This window comes from Rissa tridactyla, chromosome 1 (genome assembly GCF_028500815.1).
Source record: "Rissa tridactyla isolate bRisTri1 chromosome 1, bRisTri1.patW.cur.20221130, whole genome shotgun sequence".
In the NCBI taxonomy this organism is placed as follows: Eukaryota; Metazoa; Chordata; class Aves; order Charadriiformes; family Laridae; genus Rissa; species Rissa tridactyla.
In genome coordinates, this window is record NC_071466.1 from 31,657,534 (window position 1) to 31,683,858 (window position 26,325).

Below are 26,325 nucleotides of genomic sequence, written 5' to 3' on the forward strand. Positions count from 1 at the left end.
TTTCTCCCTCCAAATTCCCATATTCCAGACTTGTGGAAAACCCTGATACTGAGGGAAGGCGTGTCAGATTTTTCCATCAGTCTCCTGTAGACTGCTGGTCTCCACCATCACATCAATGTTCTTGCTTAAAGCCAGACAATTATCTTAGATTAATAAAGTAGGGATTACCTGTATGTAGGGACATCTAAGCTCCAAAGGATCCAACAGCTCATTAACATGACAGTCAACTCACACTAAGGAACTCCTCAGAAGATTATTGCTCTGCACAACAGAACTTCATGTAAGTTTATTTGAGAAGTTGTATCTACACAGAAATACATTAAGTACACCAAAATGAGACTGCTTCACTTCGTACTGAAGCAGCAAGACATTCTCCAGGAAGAGAGATACATTTTACACGTTTCCCTTCTTTTGGCTTTCCCTTATGGTTCAATAAAGTTCACTTCCACAGCAAATGTCTCACTATAGACTTTCCACGTTTTAGACTTGTGAGGGTTATCCAGCTCATTCCTGGGAAGGTAGAGTCTGAAAGACAAAATTCAGTAGCATATCTTACAGCCTAAGACATGTTCTTGCTTTCAGTCAGTGAAGAGAACCTCAAGCTCAGCCCTGGAATACCAAATATAGCCACAGATCTTGAATTCAGATAGACATCAGCCATGCCTGCACAGGGCTTTGGATCTGAAGTAGTCTGAGAAACATACAGTCAACCTGATGGGTTCGTGGGTTTGGGTTTTCTCCCCCAGAGCCCCACAGTGCAAGATTATTAGATTAAAATCAGTGTTATGTTCAGCTCAAGGCCTCCTGATGGGATGCAAGTGGCAGGAATTTGATAACTGACCTTCCTAGTGACAAGGATTTGTTTCAGTACTCAGTCAAGCTCATCAGGCATGTTCTCCACTTCTAATGCTAACTAGATGTGAATTTGGTAATCACTTAATAGCACTTGCGCATCAGCTGTGACTGAATTAGAGATATAGAGATAGGAACACTGCCTTAGCAGCTGTTTCACTTCTGATCAGATATAGTCCACCACAGGTCCACTAGGCTTCTCTGGGCAGAAAGGGAGAGAGTTTCTACTACATTAGGTCTAAAAGATGCTCTGGTGAGGCATCCTCCCTAGCACTGGGGGAAACAAAGCACTTGGGTGAAGCTTTTGAGATAGCATTGTTACAGGGCTGTCAGACAGCAGGCATACATTTCTCCCAGCACCAGTTTGGTCCAGCCAAGTGTCTGAACCTAGGCTGCAAGGTGCATTGCTGGCTCAGCATATTAAGTCTAGAGTTATGAACACAGACTCACAGCTACCTCTCCACATGCTCCAATGGGATCAGTTAAATAAAAGTTATTTCCTTCCTATTCTAGTTATTACATCTCAAATGTCAAGTTCATTGTTCCTCTGTCTAAATCTGAGAAGTTTGGTAGCCAGAAGAGAAGGATCTCCTGTCTATGCATTTCTACATCGCTCCCCTAGCGAGACAGACAAGCCCAACGTCCACTGGCTGGAGCTCCCCCAGGAATTCTTGTCTCAGTAAGAGGAACCACAGTACTTTCTAACTTTAACCAAAGCATGACAAGCAGTAAGAGATCCTTTCTTTGGGATCCCAAGCATCAGCACCTCTAACTCTGGTCTTAATGTTTGCTTGCTAAGCTGCTGAATGAGTTCCAGCCTCTCAGGCAGCCATACTATAGAGGATGGCAGAGTTGCCTTTGGTTTGAATAGTTAGCAATATCTTTTGAATTCAAGTTCACTAACAATACTTAGAGTGCTGAGGGAAAAAGTCCAATGAGTTAAGTTGATAAAGAGCTCACATGTTTAAGACACTTGGAACAGTGCAAGCAAGTGAGCACTGACTGCCTGCTTGCAAGTTACAATTGAGAGTCAGAGACCAGTACCCACAGAAAAGCCAAGGCAGGGTTGATCAGCCAGCTATCTCAGCTTTCAGTACCACATTTAGGAAGTTTCAACTCTGTTTGGACACCAGAAGTTAGGATCTGAAGGCAGTCACTATGATCACTTACCTGTTATTTTCAATAAAGGAAGTGTTGAACCAGAAGAAGAATGGGCAGTCATCATAGCCTTTTGGCAGATCCTAAACACAAAGACCTTGTTGAAGGACTCCATTAGACAAGAGGACTCATTTTTTGCAGAGCAAGAGTACCCACCCATACTCAGTAGTCTGGTTTATAAAGCTACGGTGCCAGAGTCAGTACGCTTGAAGAGCCCAATATTACACCCAGATCACTAATTTCACTGAAGTTATTCCAGGAGTAGGTCACTCAAATTTAATACAATGAAGTAAGCAATCCATGTTAGAAGCAGCAGATACTCAATTAAGATGTCTTGGTTGTATTGTACGACCAGCCAGATGCCTCCCCTGCCAGATGCCTCCCCCGCCTGCACAGGCTGATGTAGCAACATTTGCTGCATCACTTGCTGCACACAGATGGAATGACAGCTGCTACAGCGGGGACACCCCACACAGCAGGAGCCACGGGAGAAGAACAGATTCTGCCCCACGCAGCCCAGCTGCTGTTTGCACTGCAGCCTCTCCTGATACTCAAGTGAGGGTCTTCACGCTGTTGTACTTACAGAATGCGATTCAAATCGGACTTTCACATCTCCACTTATAACAGGGCTGTCTTCCAAGCCAATGACTACAGAGTCACTTTCAGAATCAAAGAAGAGCTGGATAACAGAATAAAGCATTACTTTTTATAAAAAGTTACTGCAGAGAGACAAGGGACCAATTCATGACAATACCTAGCTATTCATCCATGGTATACAAATTCAATAGCAGTGCTAGAATAATAGCCAACAATTTTAGCTACTCTGGTCAGAGCAAGCTATTGTGTTTAGTTGACTTCTAGGAAAGTCTTTTGCTATTTTACCACTACTTCCTCTGTGATCTAGCAACTCTTAGTTTTTCATTCTCTCAGAATTTACAACGTCCATTTATTTAGATAGTTTTATGTCCAGTATTCAACTTTTACAGGAAGACACTTTTGACCTTTAAGTCAGCTTTCAGGTTCTGAGACTCAACTGACATGATTTCATAGTACTCTCACCTTGCAGTTTCCTTGACTGGCACATACACATTCTAGTACAACTTGCTTCTTCACTATTATCTGCACCTTCATGTCAGTTCCATTGCCTTTCCCAACTCCTAGGAAGAAAGAGTTACATTATACCACAGTACATACATTATCTGGAAACACAAGTGGTCATGAAAACCAAGTGCAATCCTATTAAAAAGCGCCTTCTTTCCAGAATGCCTTGCTATAGACTTTAGAGAACTCAAATCCTAAAGGCAGCTCAAGATTCAGTGGTCAAAAGCTGTATTTTGAAGTAGCAGTGAATCCTACTAGTGGAACAGGAACAGGCTAGAGTCTAGTTCCACCAACCGAACAAGAACAGTAGTTTGAAACATTGAACAATTAGTGCTGAAATTCCAGCCTTTTATCAAAATTACCAGTGCATGCATATGGAAACAGGTGTGTGTATATATCAAGTTGAGAAACACTAGCAGACCTAGTTCCACAGGTGGAGTCAATCTCACTTGAGAAGTGATTCCCCTCCCAAAACAGAGCAGGTTGTATGTGAGCCACCATTTGACAAGCTACTCAGAAAGTGACAGAACACATGGGGCAATTGCACTCCAAAATGCTCTTCATTGTATTTTAACTGTGCCATTTGAATTCTGAAATCCCAGTAAGTCTACATTCCTATCATGGGCTTGTCAAGAGAGACAGAGATCAGCTGCCTGTTCTAGGAAACCATTACCAGATAGAGGAATGCCCAAATTCAAGAGTTCTTACCATGTATAGAGTGGATTTTGAGGTTTTTTATTTTGAGTTGTCTCTCTGGTGGGAGTTTCAAGTTATACTTGTTTTTCAGGATCTCATAATACCCAACATACCTACTCTGTAACGCAAAAAACCCAGACACATTATGCAGTTTCTGTACCCCACAGAGACTAATCATAGGCAGAAGTAGGATTAAATAGATCTTCTATGCCAAGTTCTTGGCTCTCCCAAGTCCAAAGCTAAGAAGAAAGTAGCCATTTGTTCTCCTTCCCCCTCCCAGTTCAAACAATCCTAGACAAATTCAACATCTGCATTTTTAAGCAGTATTTAAACTTCGTGTTCTAAGAGGAATTCTGTACTTTTGAGTTCAGCAAGAAGCCAGGAGCTTTTATATTGTAGATTTTTAAGGGGCAGAATGTTTAAATGTACAAGATACTGCCATGTTACAGAAGCATGTTCCGAAGGACAGCTGTACTTCCATTTATTTTATGCCAGCAACTAAAAGTACCTCTGTCACCAGCTTCATCTCACAGCTCTGAATCTCACAGTACACAGTGAATCAAAAAGAGCAAAGCCCCAAGCTGTAGTCTGAGGTACTGACTTGCTTAGTTTTTCCCTTGTGAATGCAGTCTCTAGAGGATGCATTCCTCCGCCCAGTGCCGTAGCCCTCCCCAGACCAGGCTGCAGGCTTCAGTGCATCCTCAATAAACAGCATAATTGTCTTATAGGATCATGCTCCCGTGAGAACAGGCAAACACTGCAACAGGTTGCCCAGAGAGGCTGTGGAGATATTCTAGGCCTGACTGGACATGGCCCTAGGCAGCCTGCTCTAGCTCACCCTGCTTGAACATTGGGGTTGCAATGAAAGCTCTCCTAATGTCAACAATCCTGTTATCTTAGGTACCGTAATTCAGATTTGATGATATTACAGAGAGAAAGACAATAAGGAATATGCTTGGACAAATGGGAGTAGGGGGGGAGAAGCAGTGCAACCCTACCCGTTGGTAGTCTTCCAGCCCTTAAAGAAAGTACAGAAAGTTCAGGAGTTAAGTATTAGTAGGAACCTACTCTGAAACAAGGCGGGGAGGTGGGGTAGCATAAGCACTCCCAAGGCTAGTGTTGGTTTGGCTACTGTTGCTGGACCTGCTCAAGCTTACCTGGGATGGAGTTTCAACTCCTTGAAACTTGGTACTTGTGCTTCTATCAGTTCTTCTCTCCCCAAAGTAGTCCAAACTTTCCTACATAGGAAGATAATTTCAAGGGCTGATATTCATCCAACCACCATTCCACTTCCTGAGAAGTGGGTAGTCAACTAGAATTACACTAGTCAATTCCAATAAGCGAATGCAAGTACAAATATGCAATAGTTGTTGTACCTTCTAAAGGAGGCTTTTAACTGGAATAAAAAAGTACTAATTAGGAAGTCAGATATATGAAGTCTGTCATCCATGAAAGTGTTCTAATAAAGTTCATTGAATGAAGAAAGCAATATGCTTTAAGCAATTGCTTTAGAACCATTTATGTTTCTTGTATGGTTGTGGCAGACCAAGCTGAACATTAGTTTGGACCTTCACAAGCCAGACTCAGAGAAAAGCAAGTGATTAGATGGATACACATGCTGGCCAGACTACCTTGAGTGACCTGGGCCTTCTGCAACCCAGGTCCAGATTGATACACCAGACCTGGGATACTAAAGCAGCACATGCATCTGTCCTGGCTGGGATTTGCTGGTCTTTCTCCCTTTCTCCAGAAAGGCTTCTTGCTGTAATGCTGGCAGCCAAGACAAGACAATTCTTGATGCCTCACATTACTTGGCAGGAGGTCGGGGAAAAAATTGCACTCAAAACCAATGACATTATCTTTAGTAGCGCATGCTCAGAAGCTATCTACAGATTAAGAAAGTTGTTGCTCATGATCCTAGGTCTATTATGCCTCAAAAAAAAAAGTGATCCAGAGTTGGTATCCTGTTAAATTCTACTTTCCCAGTTCTTCATGATCAAGAGTAGCCTTTATCAGAAAGGAATTTACATAGCATCACAATTTGCAAGAATTTTTTTGTAGAACAGATTGCTCACAGTATCCTTTTTCCAGTATACACTTTTTGTAGAATATTATTGCATTTCATGAATTAAGTAGGTTCTAAGGGACATTTTGAATACTAGAAGAATCAAAAAATAAACACCAGTTTTTACCTTTGCACTCTCAAACTGGTCACTGTCTATGAGCCAGGTACAGACCATTGTTCCAGTCCTGCCTGTATTAGAAGTAAGAGACAGGTTGAACTACAGGAATTCAAGAGTATTTACGATTATTTTTGTGAAGTTTAACTTTTAAAATAGAAGACATACATACACAGGAGATAAGTGACACTAGAGTAGTCAAGTGCCTGTATTTCTGAGAAGAACGAGTTAAAGACAAGATACAGCAGTTTGTGAACTTCCTTGAAAGCATTCCCCACATTTCTTCTTAGTATTCCTAGACATGCTTAGGAAGCTGGCCAGTATCTGCATGCTGCATTTAGCAGGGGGCAGAGTTAAGTACACACTGCTAGATTAGGTTATAGACTGGCACTTACCAATGCTCTAAGCCTCAAGAGATGCTTCTCTGGTCCAACTCCCTCCCCCTCAACCCTACTAAGAAGGCATCAAGACTGCTAGCACAAAGACTCCAATATAGTCTCAGATTTGAACTTAATATCTCAGAGGTCAAATCACCCCTCCCTACACTTGTTCTTCAAGCTGGTTTTGGCCTGCAGGTAGTTTCAATATTCAGTTTTGCAAAACCTTTTAAGCTGTGGTTTCAAGTGGGGGAAAGAGCCTTCTTTACCTTAAGTAACCACCTGGTTTAAGCCAAGTATTTGCAGTAGTAACAGCAGGCAGCTAAAGATGCAGCAGATGTCTGCAGGGAAATTTGGCTTATTTACACAGCTACCTAAGCACTTCAAACAGCTCCTGCACTACTACAGGCTGCAGATAGCACCCACATGTCAGCTCACATGCAGTAGCTTTGACTAGCCTGTTCCCATAAGACTACATTGTACTCTATCACATAATACCTTGTGTATCTTGATGTAAGATCCAGTACCTAGCCCCCACTGCAAGAAATTAAAACACTGGAGGTACATTACAGTGCAGAATATTTAGTGTAGGTGACTAGCTGCCAGGGAGCCAAAGCAGCAGCCTAATGCTTTTGACAGTAGCAGTTTCAGCAGCTTCCTATCCCCAGCCTCTCCTGGGAGACTGCTGTCCCAGCAGTCAGGAAAGCAGGAAGTTATTGAAGACCTTTTTAAGAGGTCAGATAGCATCTTAGATTAAGTACCAATTTAGGCACCTGCAAATGGGGCTGTGTAATAGTAAACACACAGCACTATACTGTTGCTAGTCATCACAGTGTCTGCAGAATTTGTCAAATTATGCTCTAAACCCATCTCATGCTATGTCTTAAGGCCATACTTTAATCAAAGAAGCCATGGTAAGAATAACACATAGTTTGTAACATACACAGATTACGCTTGAGAAGTCCTACCTTTGCCTCCTTTACAATGAATTGCTATGATGTTCTTTTCATCTTGACTCATCCACTCACGGACACTGGCAGTGAATTTCAGCATGTCCCTAGAGAAGGGGAAAATTAGCAGATCAAAGCAAATGCTCACAAAGAACTGTCATGGTGTATGTATTTCTTGACAAGACTCACTGTAGTGCTGGGACATTGTGGTCATCAATAAAAATCCTTTCCACCCTGTAGTGGAAGTACTTGGGGTCATAGCCTTTTTCACCTACAAAGAAAGATCTTGAGTTATGCCAGGAAAGTGAACAGACTTGCAACAAAGAAAGTTGCTTTGACACACAACTGCTGGTCTGAGCATATTTTGTTAAAATACAGTAGTAAAAATAGACAGATCAAAGTGGAAAAACTATGAGTAATTTGGCTAAGACCATGCTTGCTTAGCTTCTAGTTTCACACCACTCACTTAAGTGAAAATTCATCTCCAGGCCCAGATAGCCATTCTTTTTCATAGGGGTTATTTAGGGATCTGAAAGTTAATATTCTGATGTACTCTCAGGGTCAACCACAGCAACATCACCTACAAAGTGTTAAGGAGCTGCTAACACCACACACCTCATCTACCCCTCTACCCCTGTTAGCCAGAGGACAGTTTTACTTTTTCACAGCTTCAGTATCAATGCTTCCATATCATACCCCGTTTACTCCCAGCTGTGATGATCTACTACAAAAGCAGGAACCACAGAATAGTTGTTCCTGAAGTATTTTTCATTGTTTTAACCACCTCTAAGCAGAGGAGCTTTTAACTCTTCATTCACCTCATTCTTCTAAGCCATCATTAGATAAATCCTCCAACATCACCTCAAGTTTTAGCCCAGGTTTAGTATTCCACTTCTTTAGTAAGCGTTTTGGAACACTGAAGCAGTTGTTCAGCATGAGCAAGGAAGTCTAAACTGCAAGGCATCCGGTATCTCCTTTGCAAGCTTCAGTACAATATAATAGATACTAAAAGTCAACAGTGACATTCAGGACAGAAGGCAGTCAGAAACAACTGCGTGCTTTTGAGAAACTCTAAGTTCTTGGAGATTGCCAGCATCATACCTTGATAAGATGTTTTCCTGTTTAGCAGTATTTCAATACAGTTCAGCAGCTAAACATACTTACTGCAGAGATTGTAGACTTTATAGTGGTCTGCATGTTTGGTGTCCAAAAATCTTGCAACTTCCTAAAGCAATAACAAGATACAAGTTCGGAGTAGTTAGTGCTCTACTCCTTATTTCTACTGCCACCCCAAGAGGGGTCCAGCAACTGCATTCATAAACAACCCTTGGACAGATATTGGCCTTTCCAGCCCAAGAGCTTAGGTTCCTGTCTGGAACAGAAGTACTACTGCAACTATCTTCTCTGATGTATTTGTGTTTCCACAGTATCAGGCAGCGTAGCCCTGGAGGGCGTAAATGCAGATCTTTTAACATCTTTACTTAGATGACCATGAGCCAGCAATATGCCCTTGTGGCCAAGAAGGCCAATGGCATCCCGGGCTGCATCAAGAAGAGTGTGGCCAGCAGGTCGAGGGAGGTCATCCTCCCCCTCTACTCTGCCTTGGTGAGGCTGCATCTGGAGTACTGTGCCCAGTTCAAGAAGGACAGGGAACTGCTGGAGAGGGTGCAGCAAAGGGCTACCAAGATGATTAGGGGACTCGAACACCTCTCTTATGAAGAAAGACTGAGGGATTTAGGTCTCTTCAGTCTGGCAAAAAGATGACTGAGGGGGGACCTTATCAACACACATAAATACTTAAAGGGTGGGTGTCAGGAGGATGGGGCCAGGCTCTTTTCAGTGGTGCCCGGGGACAGGACAAGAGGTAATGGGCACAAACTTGAGCATAGGAAGTTCCACCTCAACATGAGGAGGAAATTCTTTACCCTGAGGGTGGCAGAGCACTGGAACAGGCTGCCCAGAGAGGTGGTGGAGTCTCCAACTCTGGAGACATTCAAAACCCGCCTGGATGCATTCCTGTGCAACCTGCTCTAGGTGACCCTGCTCTGGCAGGGGGGCTGGGCTAGATGATCTCCAGAGGCCCCTTCTAACCCCTACCATTCTGTGATACAGTTCTCATCACTCATACTATTACTAGCCTGGGACAGAGCCAACTTGATTCTCTGAAGCATTCCCAAGGAACAGCAGCATCAGAGCACCAGTGTGTGCACACTGCAAGATACATCCCACTAGGCTTTGCTAAGAGACTACAACGCAAGCAGTACAGCACAGTGGAGACCATCACTTAATCATTCCAACCAGCCAAGACAGCAGGACTAGGATTGACTTGACAACCTAGTCCACATGCAGATTAGTGGGAACATACACGTGAATCAGCATTCAGAAATAATGAACTTGGTAGAGGAGAGATTTTTACCTCTATGGGGTTCCTATAGAAAGACTGCTTCCCAGAAGATGGAAATGACATTGCAATAATGCGATCTGTGAAAAAGACAGCAATCAGAAGTATTGAGAGAACCCTCCCCACATGTAGGAGCTACACGATTGAAAGCAACATCATTATGTAACAGCTTATTTCCACCCTAATAAGAATGACCTACCCATTTTGTTGAGGTTTTCTTCTGCATTTTATATAGCTAGAGAAGAATAATGCTTCCTGAAGCATCATCCACCATTAAGTGTCAGTCTCCATAGAATCACAGGCAAAAATACTATGAGATAGTCAATAGTTTCTCAGCTCTAGTACCCTAGGCCTCAGGAGAATTTCTATCATTACATAAAGCATGTACAACCTCTCTCCCAGAAGGCTAATCCTTGAGAACAGTGTCAGAGTCAAGAATCCATATTTCAAAATCCCACAGAAAAGGAGTAAGCCTGGTTTGACTTCATACTTCAGTTTCATTAATCTAAAACATTGCCTGTGTTTCATGTCAAGCACTTATTAACTGACTAGTGTTAGCAGGATGTAACATGCTGCAAAGTGTCATTTGCTTCTACAAACCAGTAACATAAGTGAGATCCAGATCAAAGCCATCTTTCATATAACGCCTTTTGTTTTCAGAGACCTGCCAAAAAGAGAGTAGAGTTAGTCTTCCAAACGAATGCCAAAGATCAACAAGTGGTGCCTGTTACTTCGAAAAACCATTTAGAGTCTGAAGTTAAGTCATGAGTAGCAGAGCCTTATTTTGCTATAGCAAAGTTCACAGAATTAGACAAGAATAACATTTATTGTGTTAGGTAGAAGGTCCATAAGGAATTTTTACCCTGAAGTATCAGTTTATTCTAGTGGAAGCAACCCTGCAGATTCTTTGCAGACTGCAGTATGAATCTGTCATTGTCATTTGAGTGTTTGGGGGCTGAGAGGAGGAAGAAGAAGAAAGTTAAGGGCAGCATAACCAAGACTGCTTATTCCTGAGCAAGATGACATACTTGAAGCTTTAGTACCACTATAGTGCCCCTGATGAAAACAAGGGGCATTTACAATGATTAGGGCTTCAACAGCTAGATTGTTTTGTTTTCACCTGGAATAAGCAGCAGAAGCATTAAAATTCCCATCCTCCACCATGTGAGGAAAAACAGTCTAGGTACCACACAAACTAGAAATTATCAGTTGAGACACACAGTGGTGTTGCAATCGCTTCGATATGCCGGCCTTCCAGGTCAAGTTGCTGCTGACTTGCGTAAAGTTAAGAATTATTAGCTATTCTGAAGTTGAAGGCAGAGCTCTGGTACCCTGCCGGGGACACTGAACAAACATGCTGCCTCCGCAATATTATCAGTTGGAGACCAATAGGCTGTGGGCAGTCTTCCTACTCACCATTGATGGCTGCTTGGAGAAAGAGATAGCATTGGAAGCAGTAACAGTACCCTAGATACATCTAAGAGGCCAACTTACCATTCTCCTGGTCACCACTTCAAGTTGCTTCTTTTGTGAAGCCAGGCGAAATATTCTTATTAAGATGACAATTCTCAGAACTCGGAGGAAAGTAACCATTCTAGATGGGAGTCAGATTCACCATGAAAGAAAATGAACACAATTAAACTTAAATACAAAGCTTAAAGCTATTTAAAAGCTGTTTCAGAGACAGCTTAAAGCTTTGTTTCATATACTGAACTAGGACTTCTCAGGCTGATTTTGGAGAGAGAATACTATGCTTGAGGAATACCATGGTTTTATCAAGGTTTTTTTTTTGAGGAATACATGTTCTGAACAGCTAGCAGAACTAGGAAATCCCTTACTTGCTTAAACAGACTTTCCCAGGCACCTCTTCCCAGCAAGCAGGAAATTCCCCTAACACTACCTATGTTATTATCCCTAAATTCTTTTTCCTTGAAGTTTGTTTTCAAGTATACATTTAGTGTAAGCAGCCACCTGAAAAATAGTTGGAAAAAAAGCTATACATCATACCTTGATTGAGAAGCCTGTGAAAAAAAAGTCAGTATAAACCCTGGGTTTAATCATTCAGCAACTTGAGCTGATGACATGGTTTGAAGAACTTTGAACTGCTGTTGAACTTTGAAGCAGGCAAGATGCTTATGTGAGTGGTTCTATGGAAACAACTGAACAGGGGCAGCTGCTTTCACATACCCTTAGGGACCAGGACAAACTAACATTTATTCCTGAAGTGGGTATGTGATCATAGGAGCACACACACATATTTCAGGTCCTGATACACTTAAGTAAGAATCCTGGTGAACACCTACAGTAAGGGGGATAAATATTATGGAAACATTATCCCATCACCTTGTAGTTGAAGACAGTCTGCTCTCCACCGATGTGGAGCTTAAAGCCAGCAAAACAAGGTTGTCCCAGACACCTGGAGGAAAGCTTCAGGTTTTCCCCCAGCTCCTTCCTAGTCTAGGATCACCCTGCTGTTTTCAAAACAGAGTTCCCTTGGAGTTGGAAGCCAAGGAGATAAACCAATGTTAGAGTGAAGACTCCATGGCCATTCTCCCCAGCCTGAACCACAACTGCAAGCAGCAGCTGTTCAGGATAAAAGCAGTTTGCATTCTGCCCTTTAGGAAGTTAGCCCATTAAACATTAGCTCCCAGACTGATACCAGCCCTCATTCCTCAATGTCCTTTAACAGGTCAGACTTCAAGGAAACAGGTAACTCATTCCAATGCACACTAGTCTAGACAGAAATAGAGACCATACCCCTCCATTGTGGCCTGCTACCTCTGTGGACTGCCACTGAAATCTCACTTGTCACATATATGCTTTCATCCACGTAAGATCTGCTCAGATTTAACTATTCTGAGATATATGAGGTGCTTTAAGACTGCAGCTTGCTTCTTGAGGAAGGTCTGTCAGGAAAGAATAATAAACCCCAGGTAGACTATTGGAAATTAGCTGAATTGCATGGACACTACCGCAACGTTAAGTGGGAAGACCATCTCAACATGTGCGATTTGGCCAAGTCTGAGGTATCATCCAGTGCCTGGTAGTAACACTTTGGTCAGAACAGGACTGAGGAGCCCTTAACAAGGGAAACCTTACAGAGGGCCTCAAGAATTGCATGGTAGGCCCCAGCCAAGTATCATCTGATATGAGTGTGAACTCCTTTTTGTGACCCAAAAGCCTATTCTAAATCTCCATCAACTTCAGCAAGTCAGAATACAAAGAACTTGTGCACACTGACCTGCAACAGGATGGGTCAAGTGCAGGATCAGGCCTACTACTGACAGCCTAGTAAAGATAGCACTGTGACAGAGTAAACTGCACTGCTGTTTCTGCCACCTTTAACTGGATGCTGCCATAAGACGAAAGCTGCTTTAGAGAAAACGTGCCCAGAGAAATAGGAAGTAATAATTAAACTCAGCTTAATGTTTAAAAAGACCTAGAAAGAAACAGCCTTTTACAATTCTGAGGTTGCAAAAGCTATTCCTTTTGACAGTTCTACTTTTTGAAACCTGAGTTTAGCTGGCATTTGGAGAGACAACCAATACTTCTAGATGTTTGTCCAGCTACTCTGGGTTCTTCAATAACTAGACTTTGAGTTAGTTTCTTCTAGAAGAAGGTTTTCCCCCTTGTGCCCAGTAGCCAGTTGAATGGGGAGGGTATTTTTAAAAAAAAAAAAAAAAGGCAAAACACACAAACCTCAACTTCTTTCCCTGGCTGATGCAAGCAAGTTTCACCAATTCAAACCTAATGTAGATAAACTAAGATTAGAGTTTTAGTTCTCTCAGGACTTGATTCCTCTCACAGGTTATCATCTGATCAAGCTACAGAAATCAGATTGAAATGTGACTTGAATTAACTTATGCACATAAACAGCATGTTTCTCCCTGCCAGGGCATCCAACATATGTTACCATGAGACTTTTGGGAAAGCAAGGTAGAAGAAACAGTGTGGCAACTCTTTCTATTTCAAGATCCACTAAATGGAGATCCTCCCTCAGTTGTCTGTTCCATTTGCTATTATAATCCAACTCTTCTTCCTGACTTTCTTCAAACTCACCTCTCTTCATCAGGGTTGCTGCACACCTTCCCCCAAAAACATCCTTGCATCACAGCATTTGATGGCCTCACTATTCACTGTTGGTTACCCCAGCTGATACATTTAGATCTTCACTGCCTTTAATACAGGGACAGTCTACACTATAACTGTAAACCAAGATTAGGTGTCTCTATCCTTCATTAGTCAGTACCATGACAGCCATATTCATGACCTCCTATGCACGCATCTAGCTTAGAGGTGCCCAAGAAAATTCTTAGAAGACTATCAAGAAGAGAGAATTCACATTTAACGGCTTCTTTACCATTCTTACCTTGGTATCTGATCTGTTGCAGCAAGGTCTGAGAAGGAATATGTCATGTTAATTAACAGAGTGCCAACCACTATGAATGCATCCAAAATATTCAGTTTGGACCGGAAATAGTTCCTGAACCTGAAACAAATGAGAGTTTCGGACAGATGCCCATATAGATAGCAAAAACTGAGACATCTTCAGGAAGAGAACCACCTATATAGAACTACTGCTAGAGACAGTCTCTCCTGAACTAAGCACTGAAGACTCACTAAGAAAATAATCCTTCATCTGGTCTACACACATAAGTCACAGCAAAGCTGACACCGTTTCCAAGTGCTCACTTATATCAAAAGCACTTTACAGATTATTCTATAGAAGGGTGACAGACAATATACACAGCCAAGAACAGATGTGACCATTGTCTATGGCCAACCTACAGGACACATTTATAGTCCAAGCTTGAACTATTGCTTCCTTACTAGCCACACTGACTTAACTTTTACCCATGTCTTACCCTTCAACAAACACCCTCAGGAGAACATCGATGAGAAAGAAGAGTGCTATTGCCAGGGAAACACCTTCAAGAATCTCTCTGACACCCTTCTTCTCACTGATAGCCAGATCCACAATCACAACTATAATGTCCACAATGATAAGTACAACTCCAAATACTCTGCAAAAAAAGAAAAATACAGTTTGAGAGGTAGGAACGAATTGCTGACATTAGACTGAACAGCACAAGCCCAGATATTTGTTTTAAGCTGTTTCAGCGAGAGTGTTTTCTCTTACATACAGATTGAGGCCTGCTTGTATATGCAGCTGAAAGATTCGAATTGCATTTTTAAAGTGATCTGCACAGAATACATCAACCATGTGGAACTGTATATTTACCTCAGACTCAGCTGTAGCTATTAACCCATAATTCCACAGCTACCTAGAAGCAGTGCAAACCTGAATGCTTTAATGCACACAAGTGTCAGTGCTACCTTTCAGCTTACTCACCCTCCCTCCCACTCATGACTTGGTGTAGTCCCTTATAAATAACTGTCTTTAAAGGCTTACCTTGTTTCAGCACCTAGACTGTATACAACTGACCAACTGGCTGTTCGAAGGCTGACACAGCCTGAAGTAAGCCATTAAAAAGCCTTTATCCCAGTCAACATTATTTACAGTTCTGACTTTCATCTCTTTGGAGAACGCAGTCATCTCTATTTAAGATTTCTTTCCCATCAAAATACTTTTCTCAAGTCACCCTTCCAGGGGGTGACAGGGGATTCAGTACTTTCCAGACAGAGCAGGCTGGAGTCACTGTTGTTCAAGGAACTCTACAAGTTCTTCCACCAAAAGTAAGGACTATTTCTACCTTGCCAATATCATTACAAGCGTGATCTTTTACCTGAATCCAAATGACATCACAAATGGGGAAATTTTTCTCCTAATTGCTCTGCAAGAGAAGAGAACTGGCATTAAGACAAGTGACATTTTGCTACTGACATTAGCCACGAGAGCACTGTTACATTCTTTTTGTTTCAAAATTTTGTGTAGTAGTGATTTCTTTAAGAGGAGATTATTCAGTTGCATTCGTGAAGTACATAGGCTAAGACAGTACTTGAAAGCAGTACTTTGACCACTTGTTAGAAGTAGTATTCATCAGTTACAGACCCTAGAAGCACAGCAGTACGTACTTATGCATAACACTACTCAGTGTCACAATTCCAGTGACACTAGAAGTCTGGCTTAATGCCCAGTTAAAAGCTATAAGTGGGCTTATATAATAGCTATTGGTCAAGAGGAACATTAAAGGATAAATATCTCCTAAGGTATCTTGTTCAAGATATTAGCTTATTATATCAGAGATTTTTCTCCCCCCCAGGCCTGGAAAAAGCTGCACTTGTTAATAGCTCCACTACTGCTGTACTCTTGGAATAGAGGAAGACAAATCCCTCTTCTACCTTTAAAAGGAAACATTTGTTTGGCTTTCAGATTGAAGACTCCAGTGCCTTTTAAGAAAATTAAGTTACTGAAGCTAAGTTATTGCAATTATGAGAGTTATCTCCAGCCCTAGCAGAGTTACAGCTCCTGTTTTCAGTTGTGGAAGATTTGTTGCCTCTTTGGTATGCTCTAAGCCTTCTGGTTTAAAGCTAGGCCTTTATGTAACCATCTTACTAGCTGAAAGTATCTTTAGGCTACACCAAGAAGAAAGGTAGAAACAATTATCTGCAAGTCCCAAGTCCTGACATTTTGACAAACAGCAAACAGATTGCCAGTCTGTTAAGTAATCTCAGGATTACTTAACTACTGTAAGCACCAAGTCTTTTCTTAGACACTTAAAAGAAAACACCTTCTCCAAGTATATCACTAACAGTGGGACCTACCAAAAGGTTCTGACATACTGACAAAAAGTACTGGTAGCTTCCTTTTGTATTGTTCACATATCTACCCTATCTTTCCTGTTATATACAGTCACTACACTTCCCCTCCCTACCAACATTAGAGATACCACTGTTACAGGAAGTCTTTGTCAGCTCAATAATGCATATTGCACCCCAGTTATCCTGTCTGACCTACTTGTTTTTCGTCTAGGGTAACTTGAGCATTGCTTTGTACCTGGTGCATACCCTTAACACCTCAATAACTCTGTTTAAGACAAGGTTGGGTATCTTTGAAGCAATGAGGAAGCATCTTGATGGGCTTACTGAATTAGCCATACTTCTCATTATTAAGTTCAAACTTTTAACTAAAAACAGATCTAGCCAGGAAACATCCGCATCCTTAAACAGGAAGGAGATACTTAGGTTGTAGCACCCACTTTTCTCCATGGAAATCAAGGATGTAATAACAAGTCTTACCTTTAAGGCAGCCGAGCATATAGGACGTTTTCCTTGTATTTAGAATGTGTAATATCTGAGGAATCACTGCAGTAACTACACTAACTGTTTGCTGGTCTATGTCTTTACCCAGTCAATCCTACAAATGTAGTAGGTACACCAAGACTTCAACTTCCACAGTATAAGGACAAGCACCTTTGTTAGGTACACTAAAGACTGAAACATATACACAGCACTCCAATTTGGCCTGCCAACATCTTAAAACAGTCGAAGAAAGTGTGGCACATTTGCTCAAGTACTTAGCTTAAAGCCTTTGTAAATGCCAACTTCTGAGTTCTAGAAAGACATGTTGTCACATAGGAGAACTGAGATAACAGGTTTAATCTTACTGTTCTTGAGCTGCAGGAACAGACAAACAAGTCTATTCACTTGTTTCTACACTAGAGTAAATATGCTATAAGAGTTAGTAATCTGGTGACAAGAACTAAACACTGTTAGTAAATAACTACTTCAAGAACAGAGTCAATCACTAGCAAGCTCCGGCAGATTAGTTTTGACAAGGGCATGATGCTTATTATTTGCCTCAGATACTCATTCACCTCATTTTCTCAGTGTTCATTCCTCTGCGTTCTCCCAAACTCATTCCTTTGTGAAAATTCAATCAATGCAGTTTGGACTATGCATTCTCCATAATATGATGGACTTGTAGCTAGTTCTTGAGTTGGGCTTTCACCTCCAGAGGCATAAAGAAGCTTCCTGAACTTATTTGCCTTTATTATCTACTAGAACAAGTGTCAATATCAAGTGATTTACTGGGCTTATCTCTACTTCAGCAAGCCATCTGCCTTCTTATTTTGTCTAAAGAGTTTCCACTTTGGGGGAAAGCAAGGCATTTAGTATACCATGAGCTTACTTGGAACAGCTGTCTGGTTCATTATCCTCATCACGACCATCATCAATCTTTACTGTGGGCTCTTCTGCAGTTGGAGAGCTGGCAAAGGAAAAATACAAGTCAAATACTGATACAGATGTCAACTTTATACATTTTTACCCTTCATTATTCCAGAGAAAAGAATATTAACTGTCAGCTGAGCAGTGAGAAGTAGCCTGGGTCACAGCACAAGCCTAGTACCAGGGGAAGAAACACATTCCATGTGTTGGCACAGCAGAACCTCTTGGCTTGTACTGACCCAGTTCCCATTAGCAATCCATCTTTCAAAACTTTCTCTTCTGGGGGAGGAAGGGAACAGGTGTGTTTAGCGATAGGATAAAGGGCTTTGAAGCTGGGCATCCAGGAGTCTGCTGAGGGCTTAACAGTCCAGGCCAGACTCTGGAAGTGCTAGAAACATGCATATGCAAAACTGCTTTGAGTCCAAAAGACATTAATGTTGTTACAGTAAACTACTTGTTCAGAGAACGAATGCTTTCACCAGGAAAATCCATAGCACAGAGATTTTTTGTGCAAAGCAGGATACCAGACCGGAAACTGGAAGACCAGAGCAGCAGCAGCTGAGCTAGTGCTAGAACAGCATTTTTTCAGGGTAGTGGCTGCTTGCCATAACTTCCTTAAAAGGATCTCTTTAGATCACATTTTTGTTGGGCTACCTGAGAAGCTTTGAAGGCCACATGATTGACTACAGAGAAAATAAACTGTAACATCCAAATCCAGGAGTTTCTAACTCAGCCTCCTCCAAGTAAATACCATGCTGCATAATAGCACTGCAAGAAGCCACTGTTTGCTGTGGCTCTGTCTCTGGCATCTTTGCTTCTCGGGCAGGAGAAGCATATTCATATTCATATGAATGAAACATACACATATTCAATATTGATGTTTCCATGCTGTTCTGAGGCAACCTAGCATTTTTGAAGCATTAGTGTAACAACTCAGAGGATCCAAGTATTATTCACGCTCCACAACTGCTTCTACAGTGTGGGCTAACCCCCTTTTAAGCAAGAAGTTTAATGATGCATTTCCTATAGTGTCAGCAACCAGTACTGATGGTTCACTACCTGCACTCAGTATCAGGCTGAGGAGAAGAATTCTTTCCCTCCCCACCCCCCCAACAATTTTGGTATTTAAAGCTAGTTTTCCAGCTCCAGCATCTCCAGCTGACACCAGCATCCTCACTTTGTTCCTAGAACTGAAGCAAAGCTCTAGTGATGTCTTGCTATTCAGCTTTGCTTCACAGCCATTCTTATGGGATATTCACTTAGGAATTTCCACTTAATGTACAGCTGAAATGCTTTACTCATTAAAGCAGCTTACTGCTGCCACAGCAATTTTGCTGCAGGACACTTGCTTATACTTGTAGACACATGAAGTACACCATAAGCCACTTTTTATCTACTGTGATTAAAATATGCCAAAATAAGAATGAACAACAGTAGTGTTTTGGGTTAGGAAGCCAATCTTTAACACAAAAAGAAAACAGAAGTCAAGCCGGATTACACTGTTCCCACTGTGCTATCACACAAAAATTCAGTTCCAGATAATGCTTTCCTCAGAGGGAGTTTGTTTTTCTGAGCATTCTATATCTACTTCTTGTCCAAGCTGGAACAAGCTCTCTGCCACAAGCTACCAGATCTGGTCTTTGACTACTGGAGTGGAGGAGAAGAAAATGAGGATATACAAGAAGAACCTAGTTCTTCCACACACACGCTCTCCATACAGAGCATAAGCTTTTTGGACTGCTCACAGCTAAAGGGAACTTCATACTTGAGGCTTTTAAGGAGAGCAGAGCAAGAGCATCTTGCTCTACAAGAGACCTTGACCTTCTGGATGCTAGAAGACACGAGGCTTTACTGCCATGAGTTAGTTTATTATACCAGGGCTGGGTGCTCTGTACTTCTTTAGTTCTTAACTACTTGCAATAAGACAATCACGACAGCATATTTCTCTCAAAGATATTGCTCATCTCAGACAACAGCATTTTAAGGAGGGGCAGGGAAATACAAAGGCTACATGCTATATAAACTTCAAGCACTCCATTCTTCCCATTGTTATATTTAAAGCAGTAATAAAGTCCAGACAGGGGCCCCCAGACAGCACACTTCAATCCCAAACCCATACACCGGTGCGGTTCATTTCACTCACCCGGACCCTTCTGTCAGCTCTGCCCCTTGTTCGTACCTCACCGTTGTCATCGTGCCTGTTCTTGCTCTGCTGGTCTTAAGAGAAACATATCTAGTTAAAGAGGGGTCAGTAGGAGAAACGGTGGATACCAGCAGCCTCACGCTCACATTACCAGCAGACAGGTTTCTGCTTCATTTTCAAGTATTTCCCCCCTACAGCTGATAGAGCACAATCTTTACCTATAAGACCAGTGAGAGCTAGTGCTCTCAGCAGCGTGATGAAGGTTTTTTGACTATACCTAAAAACCCACAGTGACAATAACCCTAAAACAGCCTCTTCATCTCACGATGAAGTTTTCCCCCCGGCTTCACGCTGTGAAACACACAAGAGCCCCCGCTGACACCTCTGGGAGGGGCACAGCCCCGGCAAAGGCAAGCTGGAAGCCGCGGGGAGCGGGTCCATCAGCTCCCGCCGGGAGCCCCGCACCGCGTCCCCCTCCCCTCCCTCAGACCCACCCCGGGCGCAGCCCCGGGCAGGGAACCCCACGGTACGGTGCCGCCAGCAGCTCCGCCCCTGGAGAGGGACCGGCAGCACGGCGGAGGCCCCGCAGGCTGAGCCCCGGCCGCCGCACGGGTGCTCGGTCTCTCTCTCCCCCCAAAACCGCCCTCACCTCAGCGCGGCCGCCCACCGGGCTCAAAGTCGAGCCCGGACACCCGCCCCCGGCGGCCTCAGCGGAAAGTTGCGTTAGACTTCCTGAGGGCTGTTCTCCCGGACCTCCCGCCTTCCCTCCCTCCACCGGACCGGGCTGCGGAGCCCCACTCACCCGCCGAGGCGAGGGCGAGCTGCGGAGCGCGAACACGCCTCAGCCTTCCCCCCCTCGCCGGGCCGCGGCTAAATGGGCCAGCGGCGCCAAGCGGCTGCACCTGGGCCGGGGTCGGGCCCGCCCGCTGCCATGGCCACGGCTCCGCCGCCGCTCCCGACACCTGCCGGTCAGCAGCAGGAGCAGCGGGTGGGCAACGGTCCCGCGGCGGCCCCTCGGGGCCCCCCGGGGCAAGGCTGCCCGTCCCCCCGGGGCCACGCCATCCCAGGCCCGCCAAGGTCCGCAGGAGCAGGGAGGCCGCCCCAGCAGGGCCTGCCGCCTTCTCCCCAGCCTGGGCCCTTCGGGTTTTGTAGCCTTGGTGGTGCTGCTGCTGGGCTTTGTCATCTCTTAATGTGTTTCCCCGCGGGATGGCGGCTTTGGGGAGGCTGCGATGGGGACAGGGTTGGTGCGGGTCGGCCGCCACTTGGGCCTCCAAGGCCTGCGATGGCGACTGCCGCCATCCAGGCCAGAGACGCCTCACATCGAGCGCTGGTGTTTCTCACATAATATTGAGGGCTGGTGTTTCTCACGTAACATTGAGCACTGATGTTTCTCACATAACACTGAGCACTGATTTTTTTTATTTTTTGCAGAGTGGTAGCCTGCAGGGCAGAATATGTCGCGTTACCCTGTGCTCTGCAGAGGCTTCACACCTACCTGGTCGCTTACCAGCAAGTGACAAGCAGTCCCTGAGCATGAGCATCCTATGGCGGAACACGCTGCTGCTGGTGGGGCCGGCGCTGGGCTGGGAAAGGGTCTCTCCAGCAGGGTGGGCAGCAGAGGGAGCTCAAAGCCAGCTTTTGGGGGCTGCTCCCAGGGCTGCTGGAGCTTGGTCCGATGGCAGGAGCCTTTCCACATGCGTCTTGCCCAAAAGAAAGAAAATCTTTAGGATGTATGCTGAGAATAGGGATCGTTTATGGGCAGCCGGCTAAACAGAAAGTTTCCCTTTCAAGTCTGTCATGTATGTAAATACATGAGTAAGTAGCTAGTGCAGACAGTGGTAGCAATTAATGAGCAAAATATGTTTGGTATATTCAGATAATTATGTATTCAAGAAGCAGCTAAACATGGATGGAAACTAAGCTGGATGATGAGAAGAAAAATTTGATTAATTTCCTATTAGTTCTGAAAAAAAGTTTACATATGCAGATTATTTGATACAGGCTTGATCCTGTGAACCACGTGGGGATCCTGTGAGTTACTCTGCACAGAAGCTTATGCTTGTGAAGCACCTTCACAGGAAGGACCATATTGGAGTGCAGAAATACAGAAATCCAGTTTCCCTTGTACTGGGCCCTGAAAACACTGAGGTGTAAAAGCAGTTTGGGTATTGAAGGGGACTTTTCACAGAGCAACCTGTAACAACCGGTCAAAGGAGGGGCTGGAGGCTGGGAGGCTTCCAGCTGGGCGCTCAGAGTGAATGCCAGGGCCGTGAATGAACCAGCTTGCTAGAGGTTGCAGATGCTCTTAAAAAGGAGAAACGTTTTTTCCCATTTTTATCAAATAGGTAGATGCTGCATTGCCAGTGATAACACTGTAGCTGTTCTTTTCAACGTTGCTAATCTTAGAGCACTGGTGATGCTGTAGAAGATTTGCCAGCTCTCATGCGTCATCATGAGTTTCCTGGTGCTTGGTCTATTTTCTTAAAACCCTAACTTCTGGGATCAGATGACTAAAATAAAAACACCACTTTTTTATTAATAAAATCAAATTTCTAGCTCTCAGCTGGTGGAGAAAAGCGTAGGAACAAGAACCAAGGTTCGTAAAGCTAAAAGGGAAGCACTGAAAATATTCTGGTTTTTAAATTCAAGACTTGTAAATCATTGTCATTATATTGTGCTGGTTAACTCATGATACTGACATTTAAAAACCCCTCAGAACCCAGTTCTGATCCCTTGACAATTATTCATCACTGTAAAACAGCAGAATTGTCAACAAAATGCAGAAAAGATTGAAATGTTTAGTAAATAATCCAGTTGCATACTGGGTAGAGAGCAGGAAGAAGTATGCATATCTCAGAGGGGTGATGACATACTCCACATTCCAAAAATAACAGAGAGGGTGGTAAACAGAATCTCTTATCTTGACGGATTTTAAAATCAGTAGGTATGGCTCATTTATACTTGATATTCTTAAGAGACGTGGCCAAGAAAAATAATTTTCTTTTTATTAAGTTTTGGGATAGCAGAAATATGGAGATAAGTGGGGAAAATCAATTCTCTGCCAATATTAAAAGCAGGTAGATCAGATGACCTGATCACGGTAGATCTCTCAGCTTGGCTTTGCCCCCAGATGAAGTGACAGCATAGCAGATAGAGGCTTCAGCTAATAAAATATTAAAGAAGCTTAATAATAATAATAAAAATAATAATAATAATAGCCGCCAATCAACATGGGATTAGGGAAAATAATTCCTGTCAAAATAATTTATATTTCTAAAACAAGATTACAAGTTTTACTGATAAAATAAAAGTGCTTTGTTGCTTCTGTGAGCAACTGCCTGGCTAGAAAATCACATTTGATTAAAAAGGTAGAAAAATATAAATTCAATCTGGTTCACATTGGTGAAAACCCAACACACTAGTCTTAAAATAACTAACAGGAGAACCATGCTTAAGTAATTCCTTTACAGAGAGGTTCTGCAGGGACTGGGTGCTGTCTTATGCTGTTTAATGTTGTGTTGTTTTGTTTTAAACCATGCCCCGGATAAAAACTCTACTGCTGAAGTTTGCAGCTGACACAGAGGTTGGAAAAGAGGTTGGACAGAAGGATGGCCACCTAGCACTGAGTGAATTGTAACATCTGGCAAGTGCAGATGAGTGAGCAACGTGCATTTCCATACATCCACTGTCAATCTCAGAACAAAGAACCTCAGGATGGTGCTTTTCAGCCCTCGGTACCTGAAGGACCATGCAACATCACTAAAAAAAATCCTTGGTCTACTTACAGTCCCACTGACTGTCCCTGTGAGGCACTTGCCACCTGCATGGGGTATGTGTGTGTATGTCAAAAAGCTTGCAAGCATTTCTGGACTAGCTTCTCATGTGTTGCAAATCACAATCATCCTGACTGCAGGGGATAGCACCGTGGCAAGTCAGACTTGGATTATCAACGACTGCAGTATGAAAACAGGTAACTGAAAAATCCTGGGGTAGTGGTATAGGGGAGTAGCCAGCCACAGGTAATTGTGGCATGTGGCTCTGTGGCAAAAGGAATAACAAGATCCTTGGATCCACAAAAAGGAAAGATATTGGGTTGGAAACATTGCTTGAGATCTTTACTTGCCTTCTGCCTGTTCTCAGCTTTCCAGCCCTGGTAAGCACAACTCCAGAACAAAGAGGGAAGAACCATGATGTGAGTAAAAGGCTGTGAAGTGCACCTCATCGCACCTGGGCTGGGGAGCTCAAAGCTGTCTGTCTTCTAAAAGAAAAGTTAAGAAGTGACATAATCACAGTTGGTCAGGACTGGATGTGGAAAGGTGCCCTAAAAGGGGTGTAAACAGACTTAAATTAGGACTTGTTCAGCAGCTGCCTAATCCTATAGGCAAGTTAAATTGATTGGGTACCTCTCTGTTGTGCTGCACAGATTCCCCCTGGAATTCCCCCTGCAGTTCTGCCCCTGGCCATGTAACTCTGCTGCTTGCCCCTGCCTAGGGTGGATCAGGATTCCAAAAATAGGCAGAGGAGTATTGCAGTCCCCGGAGCCCCCTCAACTTGTCTCCACCACACCCCACCATACACCACCCATAGCTTTTCTCACCTCTGTGTACGTGGTCTGTATTAAACAACCCTCAATGAAATCATCCCAGGAGCAGAACTTGCTCTTGCCCTTCCTCCCTCCCTATGCCAGCCGAGTCCCCTACCCACTGGTGCACTTACTGTGGTGCCCAGCCTTGCCCGGGACAAGTTCCATGCCACCCCTTGCTCCATGACTTTCCCCCAGCACTCACACCCGCAGCCAAGGCAGCTCCCGGGGTTCAGGTTCCCAGGCAGGGGCAGGCACACAGCTTGTAGGTACTTGGACCTAGCCATAAACAGGGGAAAAGACATTTGGCAGCAGAGGGCTCTTCCCCTTCGCAGAGTAAGGCACGAGATTAAAAAGCTGCAGGATGAGACTTGGAACATTCAGACTCAGGACAAAAACCAATAATAATTAACAACGTGGGTAATTAAGCAGTGGAAGAGCATGCTAAGGTCTGTGGCTGGTTCTTCAAACGCTGAATTTTTTACACCAAAATGTCTTTTTCTCAAAGAGGTGCTCTACTTCAAATGGGAGTGAATTAGGTCAGAGGAGTTCTCTGACCTGAGGTAGGTAGAAGATCATGCAGATAATTCACATACTCCCTCTGGCCTTGTGACTAATTCCCTTTGGTACAGCCATTCCTGATGTAAGTGAGATCCGCTCGGACCTGTGCTTGCCCTCAGGAACTTATAAACTAATTACGTTTGTTGTGTCAACCCATTAGATACTCATAAGTTGCATGCAGACTCATTAGTTAGACTGAATTATGCCTTTGCTCTTTGAACGTTATCAAAACATTTAGATCTAGCATGTTTCATGGTCTGCCACCATTACTCCTTCTTTGTACACAGATTTCTGTGGTTACTCCTTGCTAACAAACCACAGACCTTTAATGCGCATATGCTGGTTTCGGTTATTTCGTAGATTGAAACTATGGCAGCTGATGTCATCTGGATCTTTTAAATTTATCTTGCTTTATATGAAACCCTTTATTGTTAGATTTAAAAAAAAATAATAAAAAATTTGTTCCAGATCTCAGACATTAACTTTGTTTTAAAAAACCCAGCAGACCAGATTCCTACAGAAGATGTACAGCAGTTCACACATGGAGGCCCCTGGTACCTCCACACCTGCAGTGCCTGCAAAGGAGCCTGGTCCACAGTCTCTCCCGGGGAGCAGGATGTTCATGGAAGGTGGGATGTGATAGAGGAGTATAAATATAATGGCAAATGCATAAAGCACCTGGATTCAGTGCAAACGAGCTGTTTTGCTTTGTGCTGGCTCTAGACTACTCTGAATTTTCCTAGGGCACAGCTAGGCACCCAGACTCTTGCTGTGAAAACCTCAGGTCTCTGTACCTCCTTTGGAGTCTGAAGCAGTCCGCCTCGTTTCTTTCCTCCCCCCTTTAAGAACAAGCAATCATCGAGGAACTGGTTTTGGGAGAGTTTTGAGAGGCCACCACAGTCTTTGAGCTGCAGTGATGTTCCATTGGGCTTTGGGGGAGTGAAGGTCCGTTGGGTGTCACCTTCATGTCTTCATCCCAAGCTGTTCTTTCTGGGGGAGCCCAGTGCCCCGTGACTGCAGGAATACCAAGAGCTGTCCCAGAGCCACCCTCTTCATTCTTGTTTATCCACCAGTTTGCATTCTTGCTGCGCTGGCTGTGCATTTAATATGTGAATAATAGTTTTTTATGACTGTTATTCAGCACCTACGTACTTTTGCTGGAAGGAGGGTGGAGGAGAGCAGGGTGGGGAAGTT

At 43.5% G+C, this 26,325-nt stretch overlaps 1 protein-coding gene across 2 annotated transcripts; it reads right to left on the reverse strand.

The window, feature by feature from the left end:
* On the reverse strand, window positions 1-20,845 carry LOC128904369 (phosphatidylinositol 3,4,5-trisphosphate 3-phosphatase TPTE2-like). Of its 2 annotated transcripts, none has more exons than XM_054188565.1 (19): window positions 20,791-20,845; window positions 19,989-20,062; window positions 17,808-17,885; window positions 15,463-15,510; window positions 14,581-14,739; window positions 14,085-14,204; window positions 11,210-11,309; window positions 10,316-10,379; window positions 9,731-9,795; window positions 8,479-8,539; window positions 7,504-7,585; window positions 7,333-7,421; window positions 6,000-6,061; window positions 4,965-5,045; window positions 3,820-3,925; window positions 3,070-3,167; window positions 2,594-2,689; window positions 2,023-2,093; window positions 1-525 (listed from the first exon to the last, which is right to left on the reverse strand). In XM_054188565.1, the coding sequence occupies exons 2-19, from the start codon at window positions 20,036-20,038 to the stop codon at window positions 423-425; spliced, it is 1,533 nt and encodes a 510-aa protein (XP_054044540.1). In that variant the 5' UTR covers window positions 20,039-20,062; window positions 20,791-20,845; the 3' UTR covers window positions 1-422. The 2 variants fall into 2 exon arrangements, with proteins under 2 accessions (XP_054044540.1, XP_054044539.1); XM_054188564.1 differs by lacking the exon at window positions 20,791-20,845 and adding an exon at window positions 20,638-20,717.
* Between the last annotated feature and the right edge of the window lie 5,480 nt (window positions 20,846-26,325).

Excerpts from the sequence above, each read along its gene's own strand:
- LOC128904369 (XM_054188565.1), bottom strand. The coding sequence starts at position 20,038 with ATGACAACGGTGAGGTACGAACAAGGGGCAGAGCTGACAGAAGGGTCC. Across the intron at positions 14,205-14,580 it reads CTGAGGGTGTTTGTTGAAGG|GTTCAGGAACTATTTCCGGT; the intron begins GTAAGACATGGG and ends CATTTGTTTCAG. Across the intron at positions 11,310-14,084 it reads GCAACAGATCAGATACCAAG|AATGGTTACTTTCCTCCGAG; the intron begins GTAAGAATGGTA and ends ACTCCCATCTAG.